Below are 25,002 nucleotides of genomic sequence, written 5' to 3' on the forward strand. Positions count from 1 at the left end.
TAAGAGGGGCTTTAGAGTCCCAAGGACCCAAGGTCCCGCAGAATCAGTGGGACGTATTTTTTAACTGGTATGATGAAACGTCCAAGAGACGAACGGAGTCTCACACCCGGAGTTTAAAAGATTCTCAGGATAAATTGAAACAGCAGTTGAAAGCTGGTCGGGAGAAATTGGCTGCTCCCCCAAATTATACGCCGGCTGCTACTTCAATGTATCCAGCTCTGCCTGGGGAGCCCCCTTTACAGGAACCGGCAAAAGATGTCCTTGACCTCTGTGCAAATCCAGCCCTCCTGAGACCCCCTGCCTGCTCCCCCACACAGCAACCACCCGGGCAACAGGCTGCAATCCTGGCAAGCTCCTCATCTCAACAGGCTACAATCCCAACAAGCTCCCCATCCTCGGTAATCTCTTCTATTGATATTTCTAGTCCAGGCTCGTCTTCCACTTCCACCATCATTCAATCACCATCAGACTGGGGTACGACCCCTGGGTCTCTTATCCTCACTCAGCCTACAAGCACAAGAATAAAAAAAATAAATAAATAAAATAAAAAAAAATCTCCCCTATGCTTCTCAGACCCTGAAAAAATTTAACTCTTCCAAGCTACCCTTTAAGACAGGTGCCGGGACTTGACTCAGATGGACAAAATGTAATCATCGTGCATGCACCGTGGACACCAGGTGATCTTTATAATTTAACCCCAAAATTTCCCAAAATTAGAGAGGACCCAGCAAAATTTCAGGAAGAATTGCAAACTGTTATAAACTGTTACAACCCAACATGGGCTGACATAAATCAGCTCCTGCGGTCCGTTTTGCCTAAGAAAACTCTGTTGCGTTTATATACTGCCTGTAACTGGCCTGAACAGGACCCAGGAGTTGGCCAAAATTTTATCGATAAAAGGAATGCTCTAGTTCAGGCCATCCTAACAATTTGTCCTAAGAAAGAAGACTGGACTAAAATAAATACCTGTAAGCAAAATAAGGATGAACACCCTAGTGACTATTTGAAACGTCTTAAACAGGCGTTTGAGCGACATTCAGGAATGGATGATCCAGTCCGAAATGCTAAACAAGCCATAGTGGCTGGCTTTGTTTAAGGAATTAATCCCAAAAATTTCCTTGCAGCAGCCATCCATTTCTATAACAAGTTGGAAAGGTCTAAGGACAATGCTGAATTCAAGCTAATGGCTTTACAGATTTCCCAATTACAGAGTCCTTTCAGGGGGAGAGGATGGGGAAGAGGAGGAGCGGAAAGATTCAGGGGAGGGGCTAGACCTATTAGTTATGGAAACCAGTGTCACTATTGTAAACAAGAAGGGCATTGGAAATTGGAGTGTCCCAATCGCCCTAGCCAAAGGCCTGGCCTTCCGTCCTCACCCCTCATTCCTGCAAAATTTTCTAGCTTGGCATAGGACAGCCTAGGGGACAGTGACATCATTACCCCTCTGCTTGCTACTGACCCATCTGGTCCGTTTGTTAAATGTTTTATTCCTGGTCAGCCTGTTTCCTGTCTCGTTGACACCGGAGCCTCTCGCTCCACATTAAAAGCTGTTGACTTCCCTTTTCTACCTCAGTCTTACGAAACTATAAATGCTGTAGGGATAAGTGGACAGCCTATCCCACACCCAGTTTCCGAACCTGTCTCTATCTCTCTCGGCCCTTTGTCTGAAAAGCATGCTTTCCACCTCAGTCCTTGTACACCTGTTAACCTTCTAGGGAAGGATTTGTTGTATAAGCTGGGATGTGTTATTTATTGTAGCCCCGATGGGGTTTACCTTAAAGTACCAGAACATAGGGGGACCGAGTTTGTGGCTTTGCTAACCCAGGAATACTCAGATCCTGACTTCCTACTTGCAAGAGGAACTGTTAGCTCGAATACCTCCCCAGCTATGGTCCACCCATGCAAATGAGGTAGGACACATACAGAGTGCCAAACCTGTGCTTATTACTTTAAACCCAGCCAAGCCACTTCCCCGTGTCCCGCAATACCCTATCTCGAGGGAAGCTGAGGAAGGAATTAAACCTGTCATTTCCTCACTTTTGGAGCAAGGGATAATTGTCCCAGTACGCTCACCATGCAACACACCTATCCTGCCTGTCAAGAAACCTGGGAAAAATACTTATCATTTTGTGCAAGATCTTCGAGCCATCACTAGTGTGGTCCCTAACCCTCCTACTATCCTTTCTTATATCCCTCCAGATGCTACTTGCTTCACAGTGATAGATTTGTGTTCTGCTTTTTTCTCTATCCCCATTCATAAGGACAGTCAATATTTGTTTACATTTACTTATCAGGGATTCCAATATACTTGGACAAGGCTACCTCAGGGGTATACCAAATCCCCAACCCTGTTTTCCCAGATCCTAAAAAAGGACTTACACCCTATCACCTTTAAAGGGGGGTCCACTCTCATTCAATATGTTGATGATCTATTACTGGCCTCACCCTCTTTTGAGGCCTATAAACAAGATACCTTAATACTCCTCACAGCTTCAGTCCAAAGAGGCCATAAAGCTTCCAAGTCTAAATTACAGCTCTATAGACCTAAAGTGCATTACCTAGGGCATGATGTTTCGGCTGGAAAACGACACCTCTCTCTTAATAAAATCACAGCTATCCTCACCATTCCCAAACCAATAACCAGAAAACAAATGAGGGGATTCCTGGGTGCAGCAGGATATTGTAGGCAATGGATTCTGGGATATGCTGCTCTTACTAAACCCTTGCTAGCCTTCACCCATGATAACACCCCAGAACCCCTCCTGTGGACTCCGGAGGCCGAGCAAGCATTCACAGCTCTGAAACAAACCCTTACCCTTGCCCCTGCTCTTGGACTTCCTGATTATAAAAAACCTTTTACTCTGTTTTGCCATGAACGAGAAGAAATTGCTTTAGGAGTGCTCGCTCAGCTACATGGCGAGAAGCATCGCCCAATTGCATACTACAGCTCTGCCCTGAATCCAGTTGCTGCGGGACTCTTTCCGTGCCTCCGTTCAGTTGCAGCTGCTGCCTTGTTGGTGGAAAAAACGGATTCTTTAGTTCTGGGACACCCCTTAACCGTAGCAGTTCCACATGCTATAATGGCCTTTCTTCTCAAAGAAAAAACCCAGCATATTTCTAATTCCCGTCTTACTAGATATGAAAAACTTCTGTTGTCAGCTGCAAATATAACCTTAACTCGTTGCTCAATTCTAAATCCAGCATCACTTTTGCCCGTTGACTCTGATGGTGAACCTCATGATTGTCTGTCCATCACAAACCAGTTGCTAACCCCTTGAATTGACCTTAGGGACAATCCTATCCCTAACTCTGACCTCGTTTTGTTTGTTGATGGTTCCTGTCTTAAAAATGATGCAGGTGAATTAGTTACTGGATATGCCGTATGCACTCCACATACTGTTTTGGAGACATATTCTTTACCCAAGGCTCGTTCTGCTCAAGTCGCTGAACTCATCGCATTGACACGCGCTTGTATCCTTGCAAAAAATCAAACTGCAACCATTTATACTAACTCTAAATAGGCTTTTGGTGTTATCCATGATTTTAGACAAATTTGGAAACAAAGAAGGTTCCTTACTTCATCAGGGACCCAAATCAGTCATGGTTACTATGTTAATACACTCTTAAAAGCTGTTCAACTGCCTTTTGCTATTGCTGTTGTCAAATGTAAAGCTCATGAAAAACCTTTTGATGATGTCACACAAAAAAATGATCTGGCAGACCGTTCTGCCAGAAACGCGGCCCTTTCTGGCCCACAGGCTCCTAACTCTGTTTCTGTTTGTTTTTTAGCAGACCAGTCACCTTTGGCTAGTCTTCCGAGTCTAGCCCTTCTTCAAAATCAGGCCCCTAAAAAGGAGATGAATGACTGGCTGCGTACAGGATGTTCGCTGCACCCCGACTCTCTCTGGCGTTCCCCGGACGGCCGCCTGGTAGCGCCTAGAGAGCTTTTACCCCATCTTGCCCGTTTAACCCACTCCGTGGCCCATACGAGCAAGGGGGGAATGATTGCCACAATAAAAAGAAATTGGTTTGCCCCAAATTTTCCTTCAATAGCACAACAATACTGCAGCTCCTGTCAGATTTGTTTAGCTCACAACATTGGGCAACGGATAAAAACGACACCCGCAGCCCATCCCCCTCCTTGGGGACCTTTTGTAAATCTACAAATTGATTTTGTGCAGCTACCCAAGTGCTGTTCTTATGAGTATATTCTTGTTATTATTGATATGTTCTCTAGATGGATAAAAGCCTATCCATGTATACATGCTGATTCTATCACAGTAACAAAAAAAACTGCTAAAGGAATTTATCCCTAGCTTCGGGTTGCCCCTCGCAATAGATAGTGACCGCGGCACCCATTTCACAGGACAGATAATAAAAAACATCTGTCAAGAGCTCAACATACAGCAGCACCTACATTGCAGTTATCACCCGCAATCCAGTGGTGCTATAAAACGCAAAAACTCTGATTTAAAGACACGCATTTCAAAGATTTGTGCCGAAACGGGTCTTAAATGGCCTGATGCGTTGCCTATTGCCCTCATGCATATTAGAAACACTATTAACAGAAGGCATGGCCTGACACCTTATGAGATACTAATGGCTCGACCCATGAGGATGCCTGCCACACCACCTGTCGCCTCACACCAGCTTGACTTACAACTTACTGATGAGACTATATTAAATTATTATAAAACTCTAATCAAATCTTCTGTTAGATCTCTTCACTCACAGGCCCGAAAAGCCTTACCATGCCCTCCAGAAGCCCCGTCACAATCTTAAACCAGGGGATTGGGTCTACGTAAAGGTGTATCAACGAAAAAACGCTCTTCAGCCTCGGTGGAAGGGACCTTTTCAAGTTCTTTTGACAACCAATACTGCTGTTTGCTGTCAAGGACATCAAACCTGGACCCACACTTCACAGTGCAAAAGGGTATCACCCCCATTAAACCCTGACGCAACAGCCTTTCAACCAGGAGTAAAAACTCTCCCTGAGGCCAAGGACAAAAAACCTCAGGACCTCACTCAAGCGAGTGTGGAGCACCTGGATTCTTCAGCTATTCGACTGCCTGCTATTGCCACAAAAGACTCATCATCACCAGTTGAGGAAAATGCACCACAGCAACACCGCTACGCCCTTTGAGAAAGGAAGAAGGTCTCCACCTAGTTCCTGGCTCCCACCGTGGGGCTGGTTGTTTATGACTTGGGTGTTCCTCAGTCTTTTCCTTTTCATTATTCTATATACCTTAAGGCACCCACCGCCGGCAGAAGACCCAAAAAATCAAACAGAACTTTCTTTAAAGTCAAAAAGAACTCTTCCCCACTGGTATCACCACCACAACACTTTTCTTCACCTATCTTACCAATATGCAAAGAACTTAAATCTCTCTAAATGTTAGGTATGCTCTCATTCACCCCTTATTACAGCACTGGGAATACCAGTGACTGCTATTCCCCTTAACTGGACTGACTTTTGTGATATGTTTGATCCAAAACACCAGGAAAATAAGTGCCGGGGATTCTGGACCAATTACACCTTTGCTAAACGTCCTCCTCCCTCTTCCGATCCTGCCACATTTCCATATATTATCCAAATAGCCAAGCCCATTCCTGGCTTCTTGTGTTATAAGTATAATGGTGCAAACAAGGTAAGCTTCAATACTTATAATTACACTATTGACTGTACCTCAACGAATGCTAGTATCCATTTTAAAATCAAGGAACATAAAAATATATCTTTTAATTGCTTGGCTAGTGCACCAACCATTGTTTTAAATAAGACCCATGCACAGCACAGAAAATGGATAGCATATAATGGGACCTATTATATTTGTGAAAATTGTGCATATTTTTGGTTGCCTGGCCACTGGTCCGGGTCGTGTTATCTTGGTTACATTACACCAGCTATTCGACATTTGTCTCTCCCTCCTTCCAAATCTATATGCACTGCCAGGGAAAAAAGGGAAATCACTGAGGATGAACGATTTGGTGCTATAATGTTTCCCATATATGGTATAGGCAGGACAATTCAAAAAATTAGACTGTTGGCTAATATACTAAAACAAGTAAATAACGATACCGCAGAATCCTTAGACCACTTGACCCAGGAGATGATAGCCTTACGGACCATGGTGCTACAAAACCGAATAGCACTAGACTTTACCTTGGCCAGTAAAGGCGGCATCTGTGCATTAATAGGAAAAGAATGCTATACTTATATTCCAGATAAGTCAGAAGAAATACATGATTTGGTCGATCATATACGTAAAACCACGACCAAGCTCCACGAGTCTAATACTTGGAGCTTTAGTTCATGGTTTGGTTCTCTATTCGGGTCACTAAGATCTACTGTTATTCATGGACTCTTAATACTTTTTGTTATAATCCTTTTAATTTGCATAATATACCTCTGCTTCCGCTGCTGTCTTTTCTGCCTGTCTCAGCCAAGCCCTGCAATACATAATGTTATGACGCTGCAAATGATACAACAGGAGCAGGAAAGTAGGCCTACGGAAGATAAATACAAAAAATTGCAGGACTTTTTTTGGGATCTTATAAATATAAGAGCATAAAAATTGGTGAGACTTTTATAGTCTCAAAGGGGGAAGGTGTGGGGGAAAAATACAAGTGTGGAGGAAAAATACAAAAGAGGAAGAATGTTTAGTACAGTCAACGGTCAAAGGAAGCGGCAAGATTGCCTCAGACTATAAGGCATGGGAAGGTAACGGGTTTTTGCTAAACTTGCTGTTTTAATACTGATGCTGTAATTACTATTTTTGATCTTAAAGCTATAAATTCTTTAGGCAGACCCTATACCATGATTGGTTATAAAAGATGATCTCATGCAATTAAAATGTATAAATACTTTCGCATTTTCTGTATTAGTGGGGAAGTAGGAAGAAATTCTCTTCCCCCCTACAGCTGTAGCTCAATAAAAGCTTCTGCTGACCTGCTTCACAAACAACGCGGAGTACTGGTGGTTTTTTCCGAGACACATTTAAGCAGTTTCATATCCCTGTCACTCCCCACTAGACCCACTATTTGCCCTTTTAAGAAAACAGAGGTGGTTAATGTGTCACTCGCTGACTGGGAAATCTAAATGACTTGTCCACGTCTACTTTACTTCCATTAGTTTTACAATATCCTTTATTTTCCATTAAAATTAAACAACAGCTACAAGTTGTGGGTGCCGAGTATAGCCGGAATGGGGCCGCGATGGAGTGGAATTAGGCACAAATGCGTACTGGTTGAATTGAAAAGAACTTTACTTACAAACTGACGTACAGGGACTTGCGTCGATGCACACAGTGTAGGCACTCTCCGTACAGGTTACAAAAACAAAGAAGAAACCGATGTTTCCGAGCATGCAGGGTGCAGGGTACGTCGGGACGGTCGTCGACGGGGAGTGGTTGGTGGTTGATCAGGCCTCCAATTTTACTCCAAGGTACACGAGGAACTCGTTCCCAACGTGCACGCAGAGTTCTCTGACTTGGACAGAAACTACACAAGCTTTTATACGGCTAGTGAGCCAATTGCTAGCCGCTGGGTATGAATAATTTACGATGAGCCAATTGGTAGCATGCATCCAAACAGTGCAACTGCTAGTTTTGGAGGAAGCTGATCACTGCACTAAGGCTTTTCCCGCCGTAGCGAGGCATCCCTTGCACCGAGCACTCGCATCGTGCTAAGAATTCTGCTGTGTCGAGGCACTTTTAATTACTAAGTACAGACACAAGTATGTTTAAAAAATGCACTCTCACATATAAATTTGGCCTTTTTTCCTGCTGCTGTTATTTGTTTTCAGTAATCTCTACAAACAAAAATCATAGAAATGCAGGGCTAGAAAGGAGTTCAAAAATAATCTCATCTACCCCCGTTCCAAAAAAGGATCTAGTATACTTACACCACCCCTGACAGATGTTTATCAAATCTATCTTCAAAATCTGTTTTTAAAACCTTTCAAAGACCAGGATACCATATCCTATCCTGGTAATCTTTTCAAGTACTTACCTGTCCTTAGAGTAAAACAGTTTATCCTACTACCTAACTGAAATTTCCTTTGCTGCAAAGTAAGCCAACCTACTTCTTGTTCTACTTTTGGTGGACAAGGAGAACCACTGGTAATCATTCGCTTTATGGCAACCTTCCATAGATTCACAGATGCTAGGGTCGGAAGGAACCTCAACAGATCATCGAGTCCGACTGCCCGCCTAGGCAGAAAAGAGTGCTGCGGTCAGATGACCCCAGCCAGATGCCTATCCAGCCTTCTCTTAAAGACCCCCAAGGTAGGGGAAAGTACCACCTCCCCTGGAAACCCATTCCAAATTTTGGCCACCCTTCCTGTGAAGAAGTTTTTCCTGATACCTAGCTTAAATCTGCTCTGTCAGTTTGTGACCATTGTTCCTTGTTACGCCAAGAGGTGCCCTGGTGAACAGACCATCCCCAATCCCTTGCTGCATCCCCCTAATCAATTTGTAGGCAGTCACAAGATCACCTCTCAGCCTTCTCTTGTGGAGGCTGAAGAGGTCCAGGTCCCTCAGTCTCTCCTCATAGGGCTTGTTCTATAAGCCCCTGACCATACGAGTGGCTCTCCTCTGGACCCTCTCGAGTCTATCAACATCCTTCTTGAAGTACGGTGCTCAAAAATCCATGTCTTTGACAACTCATTGTGTGACTCCTTCCATCCTCCCTTCCCCAGATTGAGATTAGAGGTGCACCAATAAAGATTTTCTTGGCCGATACTGATAGCCAATGATTAACCAACAATATTGGCCACTGCCAATCCAATAACTGATATTTAATAATAGTGCAAGGCATTTTAAACTACTGACATAAATAAACCTTTTTTTTTTTCATTTGGCATTTATAACGTACACACACACACACACACCCCTCCTGCCTGCTCCGGCCCTCAATGAGGGAGGCTGCGACTGCCTTATTCCCACACACATCGTCCTCTTACCTATACCGACAGCTTCATTCCCAGTGCAGCCCATGCTGCTGTCCTAGGTGGGCAGGGCAGATCCTCATGCAGACAGCAGTGCCAGGCACATTTGGAGGCCCAAGACACACTGCTGCCTCAGCGCTGGCAGGCCCCATGCAGCTGAGCTTCTGCAGCTGCCAGGAAGAAGGCGCTTTTGCAAAGGTAACCAGTGTCCATCAGAGCAGAATGTCCCTTGGACAGCACCTAAACCCACCCACGTGCAGTTCAACGTCTCCATGACCGCCCCAGTGCTCAGCCCCCTGCTGTGCCCACCTTTGCTGCTGAGAGCCATGGCCTCTTACTGCTCTCTAGCACCTCCTCCACCTCCCACTACTTTCCAGGACCTGAAGTCTGTCACAGGCTCAGGCTGGCAACTGGGCACAGGGACTGGACTATGCTCGCCAGGATGCTCCAGGCATGTGGCTATAATTACCAACTACAATGACCAAAAAAAGATGATAGCTGATAACGTCACTTCTCCTTTCATCAGTGCCAATCCGATGGCCAACCAATATATCAGTGCACCCCTAAATTAAGATGCCGTTTTATTCAATCTTTCCTCATAGGTCATTTTTCCTAAAACTAATCATTTTGTTGCTCTTGGAACTATAAGAAATGTATCTACTGATGGACAGAGTACAACAGCTGAGGCCTCACCAGCATGAAGACCAAAATAATTACCTTATATGTCTTACATATGACATACTTTTAATATGTATTCCAAAATGACATTTTGCATTTTCCATTTGCCAGAATTACACTGTTGACTCATGTTCACTTTGTGATTTAAATGCTGTTCAAACATGAAAGCACAGTCACTGGCTGCAAAGAGTGGGGCATTAACAAAATAAAAGACCCTCACTTTCCCTTGTCCCCTAAGACGCTCCTATAAACAAGTAGAGTAGTCAAGTGCATGGTACAATAGTAGCATTACAGTTAATTATCTGTAACAATCAAGATTACTATAATTGAAAGACAGAGAAAAATACTTCATTTTTCTCAGTTCAGCCAGGTCCTCCCATAATTCAATGCAGCTGCTTTCTGCCACACCATAGATGGAATCTGTTATCAAAATCAGCATTATCTAGTCACAGAATCATAGAAAATGAGGGTTGGAAGGGACTTCAGGAGGTCATCTAATCCAACCCCCTGCTACAAGGAGGACCATCCCCAACTATATCACCCCAGACAAGGCTTTGTCTAGCCAGGTCTTAAAAATCTCCTAGGGTAGAGATTCCACAACCTCTCCAATAACCTGTTCCAGTGTTTTACTATGAGAAAGTGTTTCCTAATATCTAATCTAAATTTCCCTTGCTGCAACTTTAGACCATTGCTCCTTGTTCTGTCATATGAATATCACCCTGATTTAAGCAGAATATACAGAGTGTATAATGCTAACATAATGGTTCCTACATCAGTCCCTTTCAGGTACAGTATCATGGTGGGAAAAAAACTATAGCCCTGACATGCTGCTTCAATTGCCTGCTGCACTACTAGCTTTTAAAGGCTATTCTAACTACAAATGGAGAGAAGCCCTGTAAAGTGGACACAAAATTACAGGCATGAAAAGGTAGGCATTATGTTACAAGACCATAAATAAGGTTCTGGCTATTGAGAATGGGCTGCAATCTTTAAAAAGAAAGAAAGAAAGAAAAAGTAAAAATAACATTTTTTTCTGCCAATTTTTCTGAACAAGATCCAATAGTAAAATCAGTTTTGATTTTTTCACCTATTCAAGTCAGCTGTTTGTTCTCATATCTATATGGGAAATACACAGAGTGATGATTTTTTTACAACTAGAATAAATCATTAATAAAAAATTGTATCTTTCCAATGTATTATTTTTGAAGGTGTACAAATGCATTCATCCATTTTATGAACTACATGCATTTCAATAAATTCAACCAAATCTTTTTAAAGCTACAGGTGCACAAAAACATCTGAATTCAGTAGTTGTTTGGGTTTTTTTTTTTTTTTTTATCTGTACTACTATAAATGTAAGATTGTTAAAATATTTCTATTTTAATACTTAAAATTAATTTTATACCCAGCCAGGCTTTAAATAAAGTTTCAGTTCAAAATCATGATTTCTAACAAAAACTCGCCAAAATTTTTATGAAGATGTAGATAACCCTAAGCTATAACAATCTTTGTGAGTGCTGTGATAATATTCCAAACTTAATATAAGGCTCCTTCATATTTTGTATAGGTTTACCTACAATTCTTGAAACATACATACACATACACGTACATACTTTACATCGCGTGACAACTCCTGACTGATTAACCTCAAACATAATGCAATATATGAATTCTCAGCAGCTTTCAAATGTGCCTGCTTTGTATTATCTATTATACAGATCCAGCTGATTATAGGCCTACATTAGAAATATCCTACGACTTGAAAAAGACTGTTGACTGCATTAGAACATAAAACAGCTTCATGCTGTACTACTTAAACACTGCCACAGTTAATGAAATATGCCTTCAAGAATTATATCTCACTCTACTAATTTCCTGATCAGAGAAGTGTCATTGTAGACTGACACTTACTTCAAGTACAGAATAAAAACTGTAAAAATAAAATAAATAAATGCTACTTTTCCTTACATTTACTTTATACCATCACTCATGACTGTCTATCAGCCTTTATTTTATAAATCCCTTTTCACAGAGGTTATAAAAATCAATCGTAGAAAATTCACTCTGAACTATACTCTCTTTGTCCAGAACTGAGTTTAGTTAAATTAAATTTAAAAAAAAAAAAAAAAAAACTGGTTTAAAGCTAAAAAACCCCAAAAACCCTATTTTAAAGGTTTCTTGATGCTTGAATAACTCAAAAGTGATTCTTTTTATAACAAGTTTCATAAGCCACTAACAGCGTACATCAGTTGAAGCTTTTAGGTAAATAAAATTAAAGCAATTAATTCACTTTAATAAAACAATACAGAGTACATACAATCAGTTTTCCAAACATTTTTCTATACTTCTTTAGGATACATACTTAGCACGTATCTAACAAGATGACTAGAAGTTTAGAAAACATAACAAATGAGAAAAGGTTGGAAAAACTGGGATTGTTTAGTTTGGAGTAGAGAAGATTGAGAAGTGATCTGAAAGTAGCCTTTAAATACAAAAAAAGGCTTAATAAAAGGATGGCAATCAACTATTCTCTGTGTCTACAGGAGATATAACGGTTTAAAGTCTAACAAGGAAAATTTAAATTGGATATCAGGAAGACCTTTCTAGAGATGTTAAACAGTGGGACAGATTACTTAAAGATAGGGGCCACCAACATACCACCAATGAACTCAATCCAGCCATTTATCCAGCCCACTATGCTGGAGGTCTTTGTTTGTGCCTAGGCTAGGGTCAGACAGCCCTAGAGTGAAATTTTCCCTCTGTGTGGCTTAATGGCATCACAATTTACACATACTCAAGTTTTGGGGATTTTAAATGAGTTTGCATCGTCACAAACTAAACCACATCCCAATGTACCTTAGTTTGCAACGCTGCAGCCATTAATCTGTCACCTTGCACCCTGGCCATGGGAGAGGCAGGCAGGTTCTGCCAAAAAAAGGATTGGGCCCCCTTACTGCTTCTGCCTTCAGCAGGCACCTGTGGCCACCAGGATACCTGGGGCCACACAGGAATGGGCTGGCTTATTCCTGGGACAGCATAACGGTAGGATGGTGACAGGGTGTGCTGGCAGCTGAAGAAGGCAACAGGGACACTGCACAGGGTGCTGGAAGCACAGGCAGGCTCAGGGAAGAGTTGGATCGGGCACCTCCGAGCTGGGGCAGCACCCGGCCAGCTAGCAATCTTCCTGGCCAGCCCCAAGGGGGCACCGCCACCGCAGAGGGAAAGACTGGAGCCCCTGCAGCTCAGGGGCCACTCGGCCCACCAAGAGCTTGCTCCTGGCCATGGGAGAGGTGGGCAGGCTCTGCCAAAAAAAATAAATAAATAAAGATTGGGCCCTTAGCCGCTTCTACCTTCAGCAGGCTCCTGCAGCCACCAAGACAATGACATTAGGGTTGTGCAAAATTTCAGCAGCCATTTCGTTTTGGAGGTGTTTTGGCACATTTCGGCGCCCGGAACACTGAATCCGAAAGGAAACAGAAGGCTCCGAAACATCTCCGAAATGAAACGAAACCATCTGAAACGTTCTGGATGTTTCAGAATGTTTCAGAGGCGGGCTTGCAGGGAAACAAACTCAAAAGACGGAGGGGGAAGACGGGGGGAAAGGACTGCTCTGATACTGACGTCTGTAGCTGGCCAGTATCTGCGATCCGTCCCTGAGGTCCCTTCCAATCCCAGTGCTCTGGGGGAGGGATGGAGAAATAGCATATAAGACTCTGTGTGAAGCTTTTCTCTGCCTTTTGTGAGCTGTCTGTCTGGAAGCAACAATGCGTGAAAGGTATTGGCTGGCTGCAGTGACTGGCTTCCTAGTCAGTCTCTTGCTAGTCTCTCTTTTTGGAAAGGATTGGATACACTTTTCCGATATATTACAGATAGAAGATACAGTAAGCAAATAGAAGAAAATACAGTAAACACACATAAGATATAGTAAACACACATATATTAAACAGATAGAAGAAGATATATTGCACAGAGAAGATACACACACACTTTCCAGCACAGCAAACATTATGAAGCGTGCTGGAAAGGCAGGTGCCAGGTCTTCTGGCAGGGGATCAAGAGGGGGCAGAGGGAGAGCTGGTAAGTTCCCCGCCCCCCTCAAACTTAGATGCACCCTCTTCCCTAGCAGGCATGAGGCTTCTACTGCTAGTGGCAACAAGGAGGTGGGAGCAGTGTCTTCACCTACCCCACCTCCACTAACACCAGCAATAATAACAACCCCCAACACCATCAGCATGACAAGCACCAGCATGACAGTCTCCTCCACCCCAAATTCAGTTCTCAGCCTGAGCCTCCCAGTGCCAGAAGAAAAGCTGGATCTGGAATCAGGGGAACTCAGTGCCATAGCCAGGGAAATTCTGGGGAAGCAGGGGAAAATCTGAGTTTCTGCTCCCCACCCCTCAAAGTTCCCCTAGAGCCAGGCCTCCTTCTCCGGAAGGCACTGTGGAGCAGGTTGTGGGGGGCAGGTGGCTCAGCTTCCCCTGTCGTTTTGCCTCTGCCTGCTGAGACGGGGGATAAGGCAGGATCCACACCTGCACCCCAGAAGCGAGGGGGTATTGTAGTGTGTGATTATTTTGAAGTGGCAGATGATCCCAAGTATGCTATCTGCCTGCACTGACGATGTAATACCAGCTGGGGCAAGAACAAGAAACACTTCAGCACCATAGGGATGCTGATGCATATCAAGAGGCACCACCCCCTTGCCCTTGCTTCCAAAGGGAAGTCCCACTCTCGCTCCAAAGCCCCCGTTCCCTAGAAGCAGAGGTGGGCCACCCTGGACCAGTGGGAGAAAGATGAGGACAAAGTGGGGCAAGTTGCAAGGGCAAGCGAGATCACCCAGAGCATTAGGGAGATGCTTGCTGTCGATAGCTAGCCCTTCTCATTAGTTGAGCAGCCAGGATTCAGGTGGCTCATGGCACTTGTGGCCCCATCATACCAAGTGTCTGTAAGGAGCACCTTTAGAAGGACAGTGCCCTCCCTGTATGAGGCATGCAGGGAGTACTTGAGGGAGGAGCTGCACAAGGCAGGTCTGCAGGTGGACTTACACTTCACCTCAGACATCTGGAGCAGCTAGGGTGGAGATCATGCATACCTCTCCCTCACAAGGCACTGGTACGACCAGTCAGGCCATCGGTGGGCTCTCCTTCAAGCTGAGGTGATGGATGAGTCCCACACGGCAGCAGAGATCATGGGGGCCACAGACCACTTGGTGCACGGGTGGCTCGCTGGGCAGGGCAAGCTCACCCACGGGTTCATGGTCACCAGCAATGGGGCCAATATGGTCAAGGTGGTCCATGATACCAACTTGGTTGGCATCCACTGTGTGGCACGCAAGTTCCACCTCATTGTCAGGGATGCCTTGGAGGGGGACAAGGTTGCCTGTGATGGTGCCAGCACCACCAGCAAGCTCATTTCCAGTGCAGGAAGGTGGCGGGCTACTTCCACCAGAGCATCAAGGGGGACAAGATGCTGTGGGGCAAACAGGAAGAGCTGAACATCCTAGAGCACAAAATCATGCAGGATGTAGAAACTCGGTGAAACTGATGCTCGAGAGGCTGGTGGAGCAATAGAAGGCCATCCATGAGATGGCCTTGCTCGGGGAAATTGGGATCAGCGCCCCCCTTAACAGTTATCAGAGGTACCCTTGACTGTGCTGGGGCCAGGACCCAAAGGGGGGGGGGGGGTCAAAGGGCCAGAGACCCACCACGAGGAATGCCCAGAGCAAGAGGGTCGGGATTCTGACTGGCCTGAAGGCGGGGCCAGGGCCTAAGAGGGAGCCAAAGCTCCCAGAGAGGGGACCACAGCTGGAGGGGGTTAAGGATGCAACGTGTGAGGCATGGGCTGCAGTGTTAGGCGAGGTACAGAGCTGCAAAATGGATGTCACCCCAAGACACCTAAATGGGCAGCCTCCCGCCTGGGAAACATCTGAATCAGTTTTCCATCAAAGTGTGGCAGGAAAAAGAGAGGCAGGCACTTGGCCCAGAAATAGGTAGGTGGGTGGGTGGGTGGAGACCTAACCAGCACCAGGAAGACCACCGGTTACAGGCATGCTGGTTTCATCCCGCTCTGCTACACACACATCACAAGTTTTGCTTTGAACCCCCGTCATGTGTACAAGTTGTGCTGGTGCCAGGGCAGGAGGTAGGGGAAAGCGAGAAGTAGCTGTAGATGCAGCTTCCAGTTGTCCAGTCATGGTTCAGTTCTCTATTGCCTGGAGGCTATACCTGTGCCATAACCGGGGAACATGGGGCAAAGAGAAGCACCAGCACAGAACGTATAGACACAGGAAAAGACATGTTGCCAGAACCCCGTGGCCTGCATTAGACCAGAACTGGGCTGCTATGGCTCACAGCTTGTAAAGATTGCTGAAGTAGTAATAGCAGACCATGGGACCTGAAGTAGTAGTATCAGAATAGCTTCAATCCACTTCAGTGAGCTTAAAATATAGCAAAACAAGTCACCCAATTACTCTGGCAATCAATCAGTTAAAATGCAAGCCGTTTCAAGAAATCCAGAAGTGTTTTAAAATGTTGTTCAACTATGTTCTATACATTGGGCAATTGAAACTATCTGAATGACACCAGTTTAACAGAAAAATAGAGCCTATTCAGTCTCTCCACTGCCAATCTACAATTCCTGACATCTAAAAACAGCTTTTTTGGAGTGCCTATAAGCTATCTTCCTTCCAAATGCAATTATAACCACTCATTTTCTCATCTCCCCAATACACACCTACAACTGTTTATTCTTCAAATAAATGTATTTAACTCTAAAGTATTTGAAGATGCAATGAATAAATTAAATAAAGCCCACTCCTCTGCAGGTTAAAACTGTACCCGTCTAAATAAAGAAGATGCAATAAATCTAGGAGACAAGGGAATTCATAGGCCCAGAGAATGGAAAGTGAAATGGGGGGGGGGGTCACCGTCTACCACCCTGAGCCGCCGCTCCGCGTTCAGCTGTACTTGAAAACTCCAGCCTTACTACTGCAATGACTTAAATTGGGCAACATTTTCAACTGCCAGCAGCCTACTGAATAGATACTCAGTAAAACCAGCTCGCTACAGACCAATGTTGTATTGTTTGTTTTAAAACTTTTCTTACTTCATGAAAAATTATCTAGGAATTTTATTGAATAAACAAAGAATTTACTTTAAAAACAAAAATCAGAATAAATTCTGTCACATAAATTACTGAATAACTTCTAAGGCTTCCTGGTTTTAAACCAGATCCTTAAAGTTCATACTCCATCACATATAGTGCTCTATCAGATGGATACCAAAGACTGAGCTATCTTACATAACAATTTGCCTCTTTTCCACACCAACTTTCTTCTGAAGACATAGGTTGTAACATATAGAGATCAATGGCAAAAATCAGACATGAGCTGCAAATACCATATTTATAAAAACAAAACAAAACAGATGCATCTCATCCTGGGCAGGGTTAAGCAAAGTGGGCTTTAAAGGGACCTGTAAAGTCCGATTCTCAGAAATCCTTTCAAATGTTTTGTAATCATCTCCTAAGAGCAATTTTCTTTTAATCTTTCTTTCTGAAGTTTTGTCATCTTGTCAACATTATCTGATTCCAGATGAGAAGGCAAAATATTTCTACTGGGTCTGCTGTTTGTCAAGGCTAACTCCTATTAAGTCTTTATTAATATATTCAGGGAAGACACTACTGGTTAATCACCCTTGCAAGGTTGGCTTCTCTTGTCCAAGAATGTTTCCCAAACAGAGGTCTTCCTTACCATCTCCTTCCCCATCCACTCTCTAACTCTCTCCCTCTTTATTTCATCCACCACTCCTTGAATACATAAGGCCTCTAAAACATACCAATTCTGAACAGGTAGATAAATGCTAAATAAAGATGAGGACCTACGCTAACCAAGGGAAACGTAACCATGTATGTAGTTTCTGAGAAACCGATTACTACCACAGGGCACTCCCTTAATCCTCTTCTAGATCTTCACTTTTCCCCAACTAGTATGTTTGAAGTTTCTGTGAAACAAAAGTCCCTGTGGCTAAAAGAAGTTAGGAGGACTCACTCTCCTTCCTGCCCCTCCTCTTATTGCAGTTTCCTATATACTGTGCCAGTAATAACACTGGAATCTCCACCCAACCAGTGTCCAACTCCTATTCAGAATTTTTTACGGCAGCATCAGGATGAAAGAGTGATGACATCAAAGCTATTAATAGTGGAAAAAATTATTGGCTTTCCCTGTATTGTAGATTGCCAACATTTAAGAGCAGCAGCAGTATTGGCACTGTCTGAACACGGCATGGCTTTATGCCTGGTGGAAGTGGTCTCCAAAGGGCTAGAAAATTGACTTTTTTAAAATGCACAGCTGAATTCTAGAGAAACTTGTTGTACTTGCCCAAAAGAGTTTCCTCAGTAGTTCAAGAAATTAAGTTTTCAAGACTGTGTATATACTTCTCTTTAAATCTAAGGAAGGTCTTCTCATTTACAGGAAGAATTAAGAGATGAGTTTTGTTCTATGGCTTACCCCTCCAAAATAAAATCCTCCCTCTATAAGCGAGGCGATTGCTCAAGAAGCATAGGAAAAATGCTGAAAACATTCTACAGGAGAATACTTAACATAGTCAGGAACATTAGGTAAAGAAAAAGATAGTGTATTTCAATCATTTTTGCCTCTATTCCTAAATTCTTATTTCCACAACCCTAACCTATATAGCTGATGTAGGGCCTGGACACATTTATACCTGTGTAAACCACCTTTATGCCAGTATAAGAAAGGAGCAGGGACATGGCCTTACACTGATGTAACTTACTAGAACTCAGTGTAGTTACCACAGGAAAAAAAAGAAGAGTAAAAATTCACTGATATAAGCTATGCAGTGTAAGTACTGTGTGTCTGTAGTTATTCTGCAGTAGCAATTTGCCCAATGTAAACAGAATAATACCTGTTCCACCACCAAAAGTGAAGCACTGTAACAGCATTTCTGCTGCAACTACCCCAGGATAACTAGTCGTCTATCTGTACCATATCCCAGTATAACATATACATCAATATACAAAACAAACACAAACTGTATTAATGTTAACATGTTGCATCCAAGGACATCATCTCTTTTTATGCTACTTCCCAAACTCTTCTGTTCTGACAAAAGATGTCAATGTTACTAACTCAATTGTCTGCTTTTCTTCCCAGTTTTTGTGCCTTCTTTTGTATTGTCCTTTATCTCTGAAATTACCAAAATCATTTCTCAAACCTTTACCATTCCCTGCTTCCTATTAGGCCTAAAAAAAAATCCATGTTTGCAGTAATTACCTGGAGAAAAATGTGGGGTTTATTTGGGTTTTTTTGCTTAAAATGCTAATTATTTGTTCTTCAAGTGCACATGGGCAGTTATTACAGAGCAGAAGATTTAAAGTAAAGCCTCATCCCCTTTTATCCTTTCACAAGCATGCATGTCAGATCTACCTTATCCTACCTTCCACAAAGACCAGGTCAAACTCAGACCCCAAAGAAAATGTGTTCCGAAAGTTATCTTCAACTAAAAAGAGATGATACATCTTAGTTTCCTTCCCTAAATATTACTCTAAGTAATGAGAGGCAAGTCTCTGATGTAATCAGGGACTCTCATTCCATCTGAGCAGAACTGAATGACTCAGGCTACCATCAAAAGCCGGATTGTCGTCTCTGCAGAAAGAAGCATGATTCAGGCTGTAACATCCACAGCTTATCCAAGAAGGTCTGACTTTATTAAGCTAAGTTACTAACTAGCTAATTTAGAACTCTCTGGTTAAACCAGTTCATTGCACCTATGTCTTCTTACAGGAGTATTCCCATCATCAAAATCCATAAGGCAATTACCTGGGAATCAATCCCATATTTACTCAAATACAAGACAAATTATTTTACCCTCCAATCAGCATGGGGGGAAAGCCCCCCTCATCTTACATTCACATACAAGGAAACCTCATTAAATGAATTTGCTATCATTAAACTGCTACCAAAAACAGCATGTGCTCAGCAATGGAAACCACCTATGAAGTTGATGAACATACTGTTTTTATTTATTTATTTATCTTTGAAAATTCATGTCTCATGCCAAATCCTCACTGAATCCTAACCACTGAGCAGAGCTTAGGAACCTATCACAAGGATAGACAAGTGCAGCCCATTATGAACACTGTATATAGCGGGGCACATCGAAGGAAGTCTCCCTCAGCACTGACTCTTTTTCACATCAGGGTGAGCTAGCACACTGCATACATTTTGACTTCCTCTTCAATTCCAAAGCTGAGTTATGCCTTTCTTTTCCATTAACAATAATTCCTGTTTTTTCACCAGCCTTAAATGACTGGCAAATATCATGAAATGGGGCCCCAATGAGTTCACCTAGAATCCCTCTGTCTCCCTTCCCCCCTCCCCCCGCTTGCCACATATGATTAGTATGGCCCCACCCTCCTGGAAGTAAAGTCGAACCAGGCAACTACATATAAATTTTTGCAGGATCCCAAGACTTGTGACAAGAACATCAGCTCTAGTCACATGCGGGACCTAATTAGCACATGAATCCTTTGTGTATGTGTAATCTGGAGTACTCACACACATTAAGCAGTGCTGAGTCGTGGGGTCACCATAGCTTGAAACACTGTTGAGACGCAGCCCAAAGAACTATATGGTAAAACATGAGACTTCAGGCCTTGAACTAATATCATGCATAGTTTGTACTATATATAAGTAGGTGCCAAAGTGCTGCTTAAAAGTATGTTTATGGAGTACCTATGCTAAAAAGTGCATCACTTTCAAAAAATGAAACATGCATCAATTCTGGATGAACTAAGTCTATGGGTACCTGTAGTAATTTGCTTATGTGCAAATTACTGCAGGTACATTTATTTTAGGGTCAGCATTTTTTAATTTGCTCCTCCTTTCCTGTGTTCAGGAAGAACAGGGTCTGACAGAAAGGATGGAGGGAAGAGGTTGCAAGGGAAAAAACTGGGGGGGGGGGGGGGGCTGGGGGGACTAGGGGCCCCCCCCCTGGGGGTACTACGTGCCACCTCCCCCCCAAGATTTATTTTTCCCTTCTGTAGCAGAAGGAAGGGAACAATATTCAATACCTCCAATAATTAGATTCTGTACCTGGAAAATGATAACAGATTTATACATTTTCCATATATAGAAGCTAATGGGAGGTTATCTTATATTCAGGGCCATCATATTCAGGTAAATACGGTACAAACTTTTAATAAACACTACTACCTCACAGAGCTATCGAAGTCAGATATCTACTTTGACAGAGCTGTCTTACAAATCACTTGTTATACAGACTCTGAGCGTACACCTCCTTCACATCAAGCTACTGCTCATGAGACCCCCATGTGGAATACATATGGACAAGCACTCAGACAATTAGAAACAGTTGCTAACAGTCACCATAAACATGAAATTGCAAATAGTGGTAAGAAGAAATAGTGGGTAAAGTATGCACTGACCTCAAAGGCTCAAATATCATGGCTGAGGACCCATAACATCGGAGAGTTATTTTAAAAATAAGGAGATTTAAAAGAAAAGCTTAAAATGGATATTTCTACTAGCCTTTTGGTTTTTGAGCTTCCACAGACTGGTCAGGTCATAGTTGCAAGATTTTCTCCACAATCATTAGGTCTATAAAATTGCTTTTAAATTTGTATTTTATTTATTAATTTATTTATTTTTAAAAAGAAAAAAGGATACAATTGCCTGTTTCTGGGACCAAGGACTAATTTTGCATATCATGAAAAATTTGATAACACTGAAAGGAAATCAAGAAAAAAAGGTGACTGAAAAAGGGCAACAGAGAAAACTGACAAGGAACAGAGGCACCAGAAACTAATGAAATACAGGGAAGAGGTAAATTTCACAATATCCCGTTATCTTTACAGTATTATTTTTTAAAGTAGTCTCTCAGAAAAAACAAATTATATATTACTGTTGGGATCTGGTCCTACTTGCACAACAGAAGGTAAAAAATGCATAGCTTGTTTTCATGCACAACATTTTGGCCTATATCTTTTCTACAGATTCACATCACTTTTGGACACCATCCTCTCTTACACAAAGGAAAGAAAATTATTTTCATAAACAATGGATGTGAATCAGGGTTAAGAATACATGGCTGTGTCATACCCACCCATTTCTATAATAGCAATTGAAAAATAGACAGCAACCCATTAATTCTTACACCAAACAGGACAATATTTGTAATTAAAGTTGCTGACAGATGTGAAAAAAAAAACCAAGCTCTTTACTGAAAGAGGATGAACATTAGTTGGACCCGGCTCCCCAGTGTCTGTATAGATCGCATTCTTCAGTGGGGCTTTTTCAATCAGTTATTAGATAAAAGTGCCAAAAAGCGCCACAAAAGTGCGTGATCTATAGACGTTGGACAGGCCGGGTCAATCTATCACAATGCCTCTTCTGGGCATGCACTGCACTTGGCACAGGGGCGTGCTGAGCATAAAGTGTTTTTTTCACATCTGTAAGCATTACAGTGATTAACTAGCAGCAGGTATGTGGGCATGGATCTAATGTGGGATGACGTGAGAAAAAGGCTGAGAACCGCTGCTTTAGCGTTTAAAAACAGCGGTGGAAGGAAGGCAAGGGAAATTACTTTCCACCTCAGTAATACCAGAATGGAATTTCACTTTATCTTTGCTATGGAATAGAACTACCACCTGGAAAACCTACTCAAGTCTCTGCATTCTTTGATGCAAATCCCTCTCCCCCTTTCATCTAGGCAACACTGCATTAATCATTACTACTGCAACTCAAAATAAATATAAATCCACACGTAAGTGGCACAAATATCTCAAAAGAAACACTAGATGGCAGTGAACAGATCTAAGATAAACCCCTGAATATATTTTTTAAAAATGAAATATTACACTAGATAATAATTAGCATTATAGTTTGATTACCTTTTTTGACCTTGGCAACATGGCCTCAGAAGACTGTTTCAACAACAACAACTTCTTCATCAACTTAAATTTATAAATCAAACCCAAATTATTCTCCAGTTTGAAAAGACCAAGCTCCTTGCAGGGATAAAAATTACAAAAAAGAACCGAGTAAAATCTATCCTCCTCTTCAATGATTAAAATGACTAACTACTATAAATTGAAATTTGATTTAAAATTTTTTAAATGTTTTCTAGCATATAGTGTAGATGTATAATTGATATTATACATACTTGAATACTTGTTTCAAATTCATAGTATCTTAGTCATTCAAGCTTATCAAATGGTAATTTTAAAACTACTCATTATTAAGCTTTTATACTGATGTAACATGTAGAAGTTTCAATGAGGCACAGCATAAATAATACTCAGTTTGGCAGTGGTACTTAACAAGCCTGCAGTCTGAAACTACAGCATTAATATCACCAAGTTATTTTTTCTACTGTTCTCAAAGTAACCTCATAAAAACTGGACTGTAGTGGCCTAGCTTTCCAGCATATAATAATACATTTTGATTATTTTGTTTTGTACCACATAAAAATACATGAAAACATGAAGAGCTTGTGTTTTAAAGGAGGATTTAGGGCTTGGTTTTTTTTATAAGAATGAATTATTTGTAGCTAAAATAAAAAGAACTCATAAATAAAAACAATATGTTAATTGAAATCACTAGTGGTTTTGATTAACCTTCCTTAACATTCTGAATTAGTAATGCTTCAGAATGATTTTACATATGTATATGTCACTGAACCAAATAATTGCACAATTTCCATAAACTGTGTTTTTTTACTTATCTCCCTAAATTTTCCAATTTTGCATTGTTGTTTGCAAGCACAGACAGCTCTTGGCTCGGATATCTACTAAACTAAACTAAACTACCTGCTGAATAACTTGATTAATTATTCAGTCAAAAAGATTCAAAGCTTTCAGTAAGGTTTGTACCTTGTACACAAGTATATACAATTAAAGCCAAACCTTTAGCTTCCAAGTTTACAGTCTAAACATAAAACTAGCAGTTATGTCTTTTTACATGTTTAAAGACATTATTTAAAACCAAGAAAGAAGTTTAATATAAATATACACCAAATATAATTTAACCAACAATATTTTATTGTTCTTGTTTTATATAAAAAAAGGTTTAGGTATTTTATGCAATTTGAACAAACAAAAAACAAAAATGTAGCCTATGGGAATAGAGATAGACAAAACTGCCTTACCTCTGGCAACAGAAAACAATAGTCTGAGACAGAAAAGCAAATATTAACAACTGACATAAAAAATACTGCATTAATGAGGAGATGCAACTGCCCAAACCTGTCCAGAAGTGGTCACAATACTCCTCCTGGATGATGGAGCAAGATAATTAATTGACAAAAAGAACCTATACTTCAGTTGACTGGAAGATGTAGAAGTAACTCCAAAACTGTATGTGAAAAACATCGGCTTCGTATTTTTAAAGGAGTATTTGCAATTTGAAAAACATGTACCTTCTCTAGATATAAGAGATTATTATGATTTTTAAAAATGCAACAAAAAATACTTTAGCCCTCTTCATCACCGTCTTATTCCAGCTTTACACTGGTGCTACTCTATTAACATCAATGGAATATACAAAGGTAAAAATGAAGAATCATTGATCTGAATTGATCTAATTATTGTTCTAAATTTTGTTCCGTTTCTTTACTTCTTACATTTGACAGAATTTAATTACTTAATTTCCCACTTTTTTCTGTACTTGTCACTTGTATCTTAGTATGAGCTACATTTTGGCATATCTGTTTACCATTATAGATTTCAATTCTATTGGCTAATTGGACATATATTTTAGGTTATTTTACTTAATAATATATGTTTAGGTACCTAATTTTAGCTATTACGTTAACAAGGAAAAAGGCTTTTTGCTAAATTGTAAACCAAACACCCATAATACTTGTTCCCTTATGTTAAGGGTTCAGCTAAAATTTGCACGACCTTTATCCTAGAAATTATTTTTAAGAATTATCTTTGAATTGAATTTAAAATAATTATCTTTTATGGACCTACTTAATTCGCAGTGTCACAGATTTCATGGAAACCATGAAATCTAGGACTGTCCATAAAATCAACAAAAATTAAAATGCTGGCTCCCCAGTGGAAGCCAGCAGTCCTCATTGCCAGAAGGGGAAGGCGCCACCTGACAGGGCTGCAAAGGACAGCAGGCAAGATGACAACTTCCCCCTTGTCCCTCCTGCCCCGCCCGGCCAGGTCCTCTCTGCCAATCAGCACAGAGGGGCAGGATCACCACAAAATGCCCGCAAAAACAGCTCTGAGCATCATGCGCAGCTCATGTAAAACCTTTTGTCTCATCATGATTTAAGTAGGTCCCCAATTATCTTCTGTACCAGATCCACACTTTCAAGTTTTTCATTTTA

The 25,002-nt window shown here is 41.7% G+C and overlaps 2 protein-coding genes across 9 annotated transcripts in view; one reads left to right on the plus strand and one right to left on the minus strand.

Moving 5' to 3' along the window:
• ANO10 (anoctamin 10) overlaps positions 1 to 25,002 on the minus strand; it is a 246,716-nt gene that overhangs the window by 160,994 nt on the left and 60,720 nt on the right. The gene's annotated exons all lie outside the window — the stretch shown is intronic.
• Positions 662 to 6,957, plus strand: LOC112551351 (endogenous retrovirus group PABLB member 1 Env polyprotein-like). The gene is made up of 2 exons (XM_025211858.1): positions 662 to 677; positions 3,790 to 6,957. Exon 2 carries the CDS (start codon positions 5,481 to 5,483, stop codon positions 6,570 to 6,572), a length of 1,092 nt encoding a protein of 363 aa, XP_025067643.1. The 5' UTR covers positions 662 to 677; positions 3,790 to 5,480; the 3' UTR covers positions 6,573 to 6,957.

The sequence above is a fragment of the Alligator sinensis genome, unplaced genomic scaffold (genome assembly GCF_000455745.1).
Source record: "Alligator sinensis unplaced genomic scaffold, ASM45574v1 scaffold279_1, whole genome shotgun sequence".
Lineage (NCBI taxonomy): Eukaryota > Metazoa > Chordata > Crocodylia > Alligatoridae > Alligator > Alligator sinensis.

Coding starts and splice junctions, on each gene's coding strand:
- LOC112551351 (XM_025211858.1), top strand. CDS start 5,481: ATGTTTGATCCAAAACACCAGGAAAATAAGTGCCGGGGATTCTGGACC.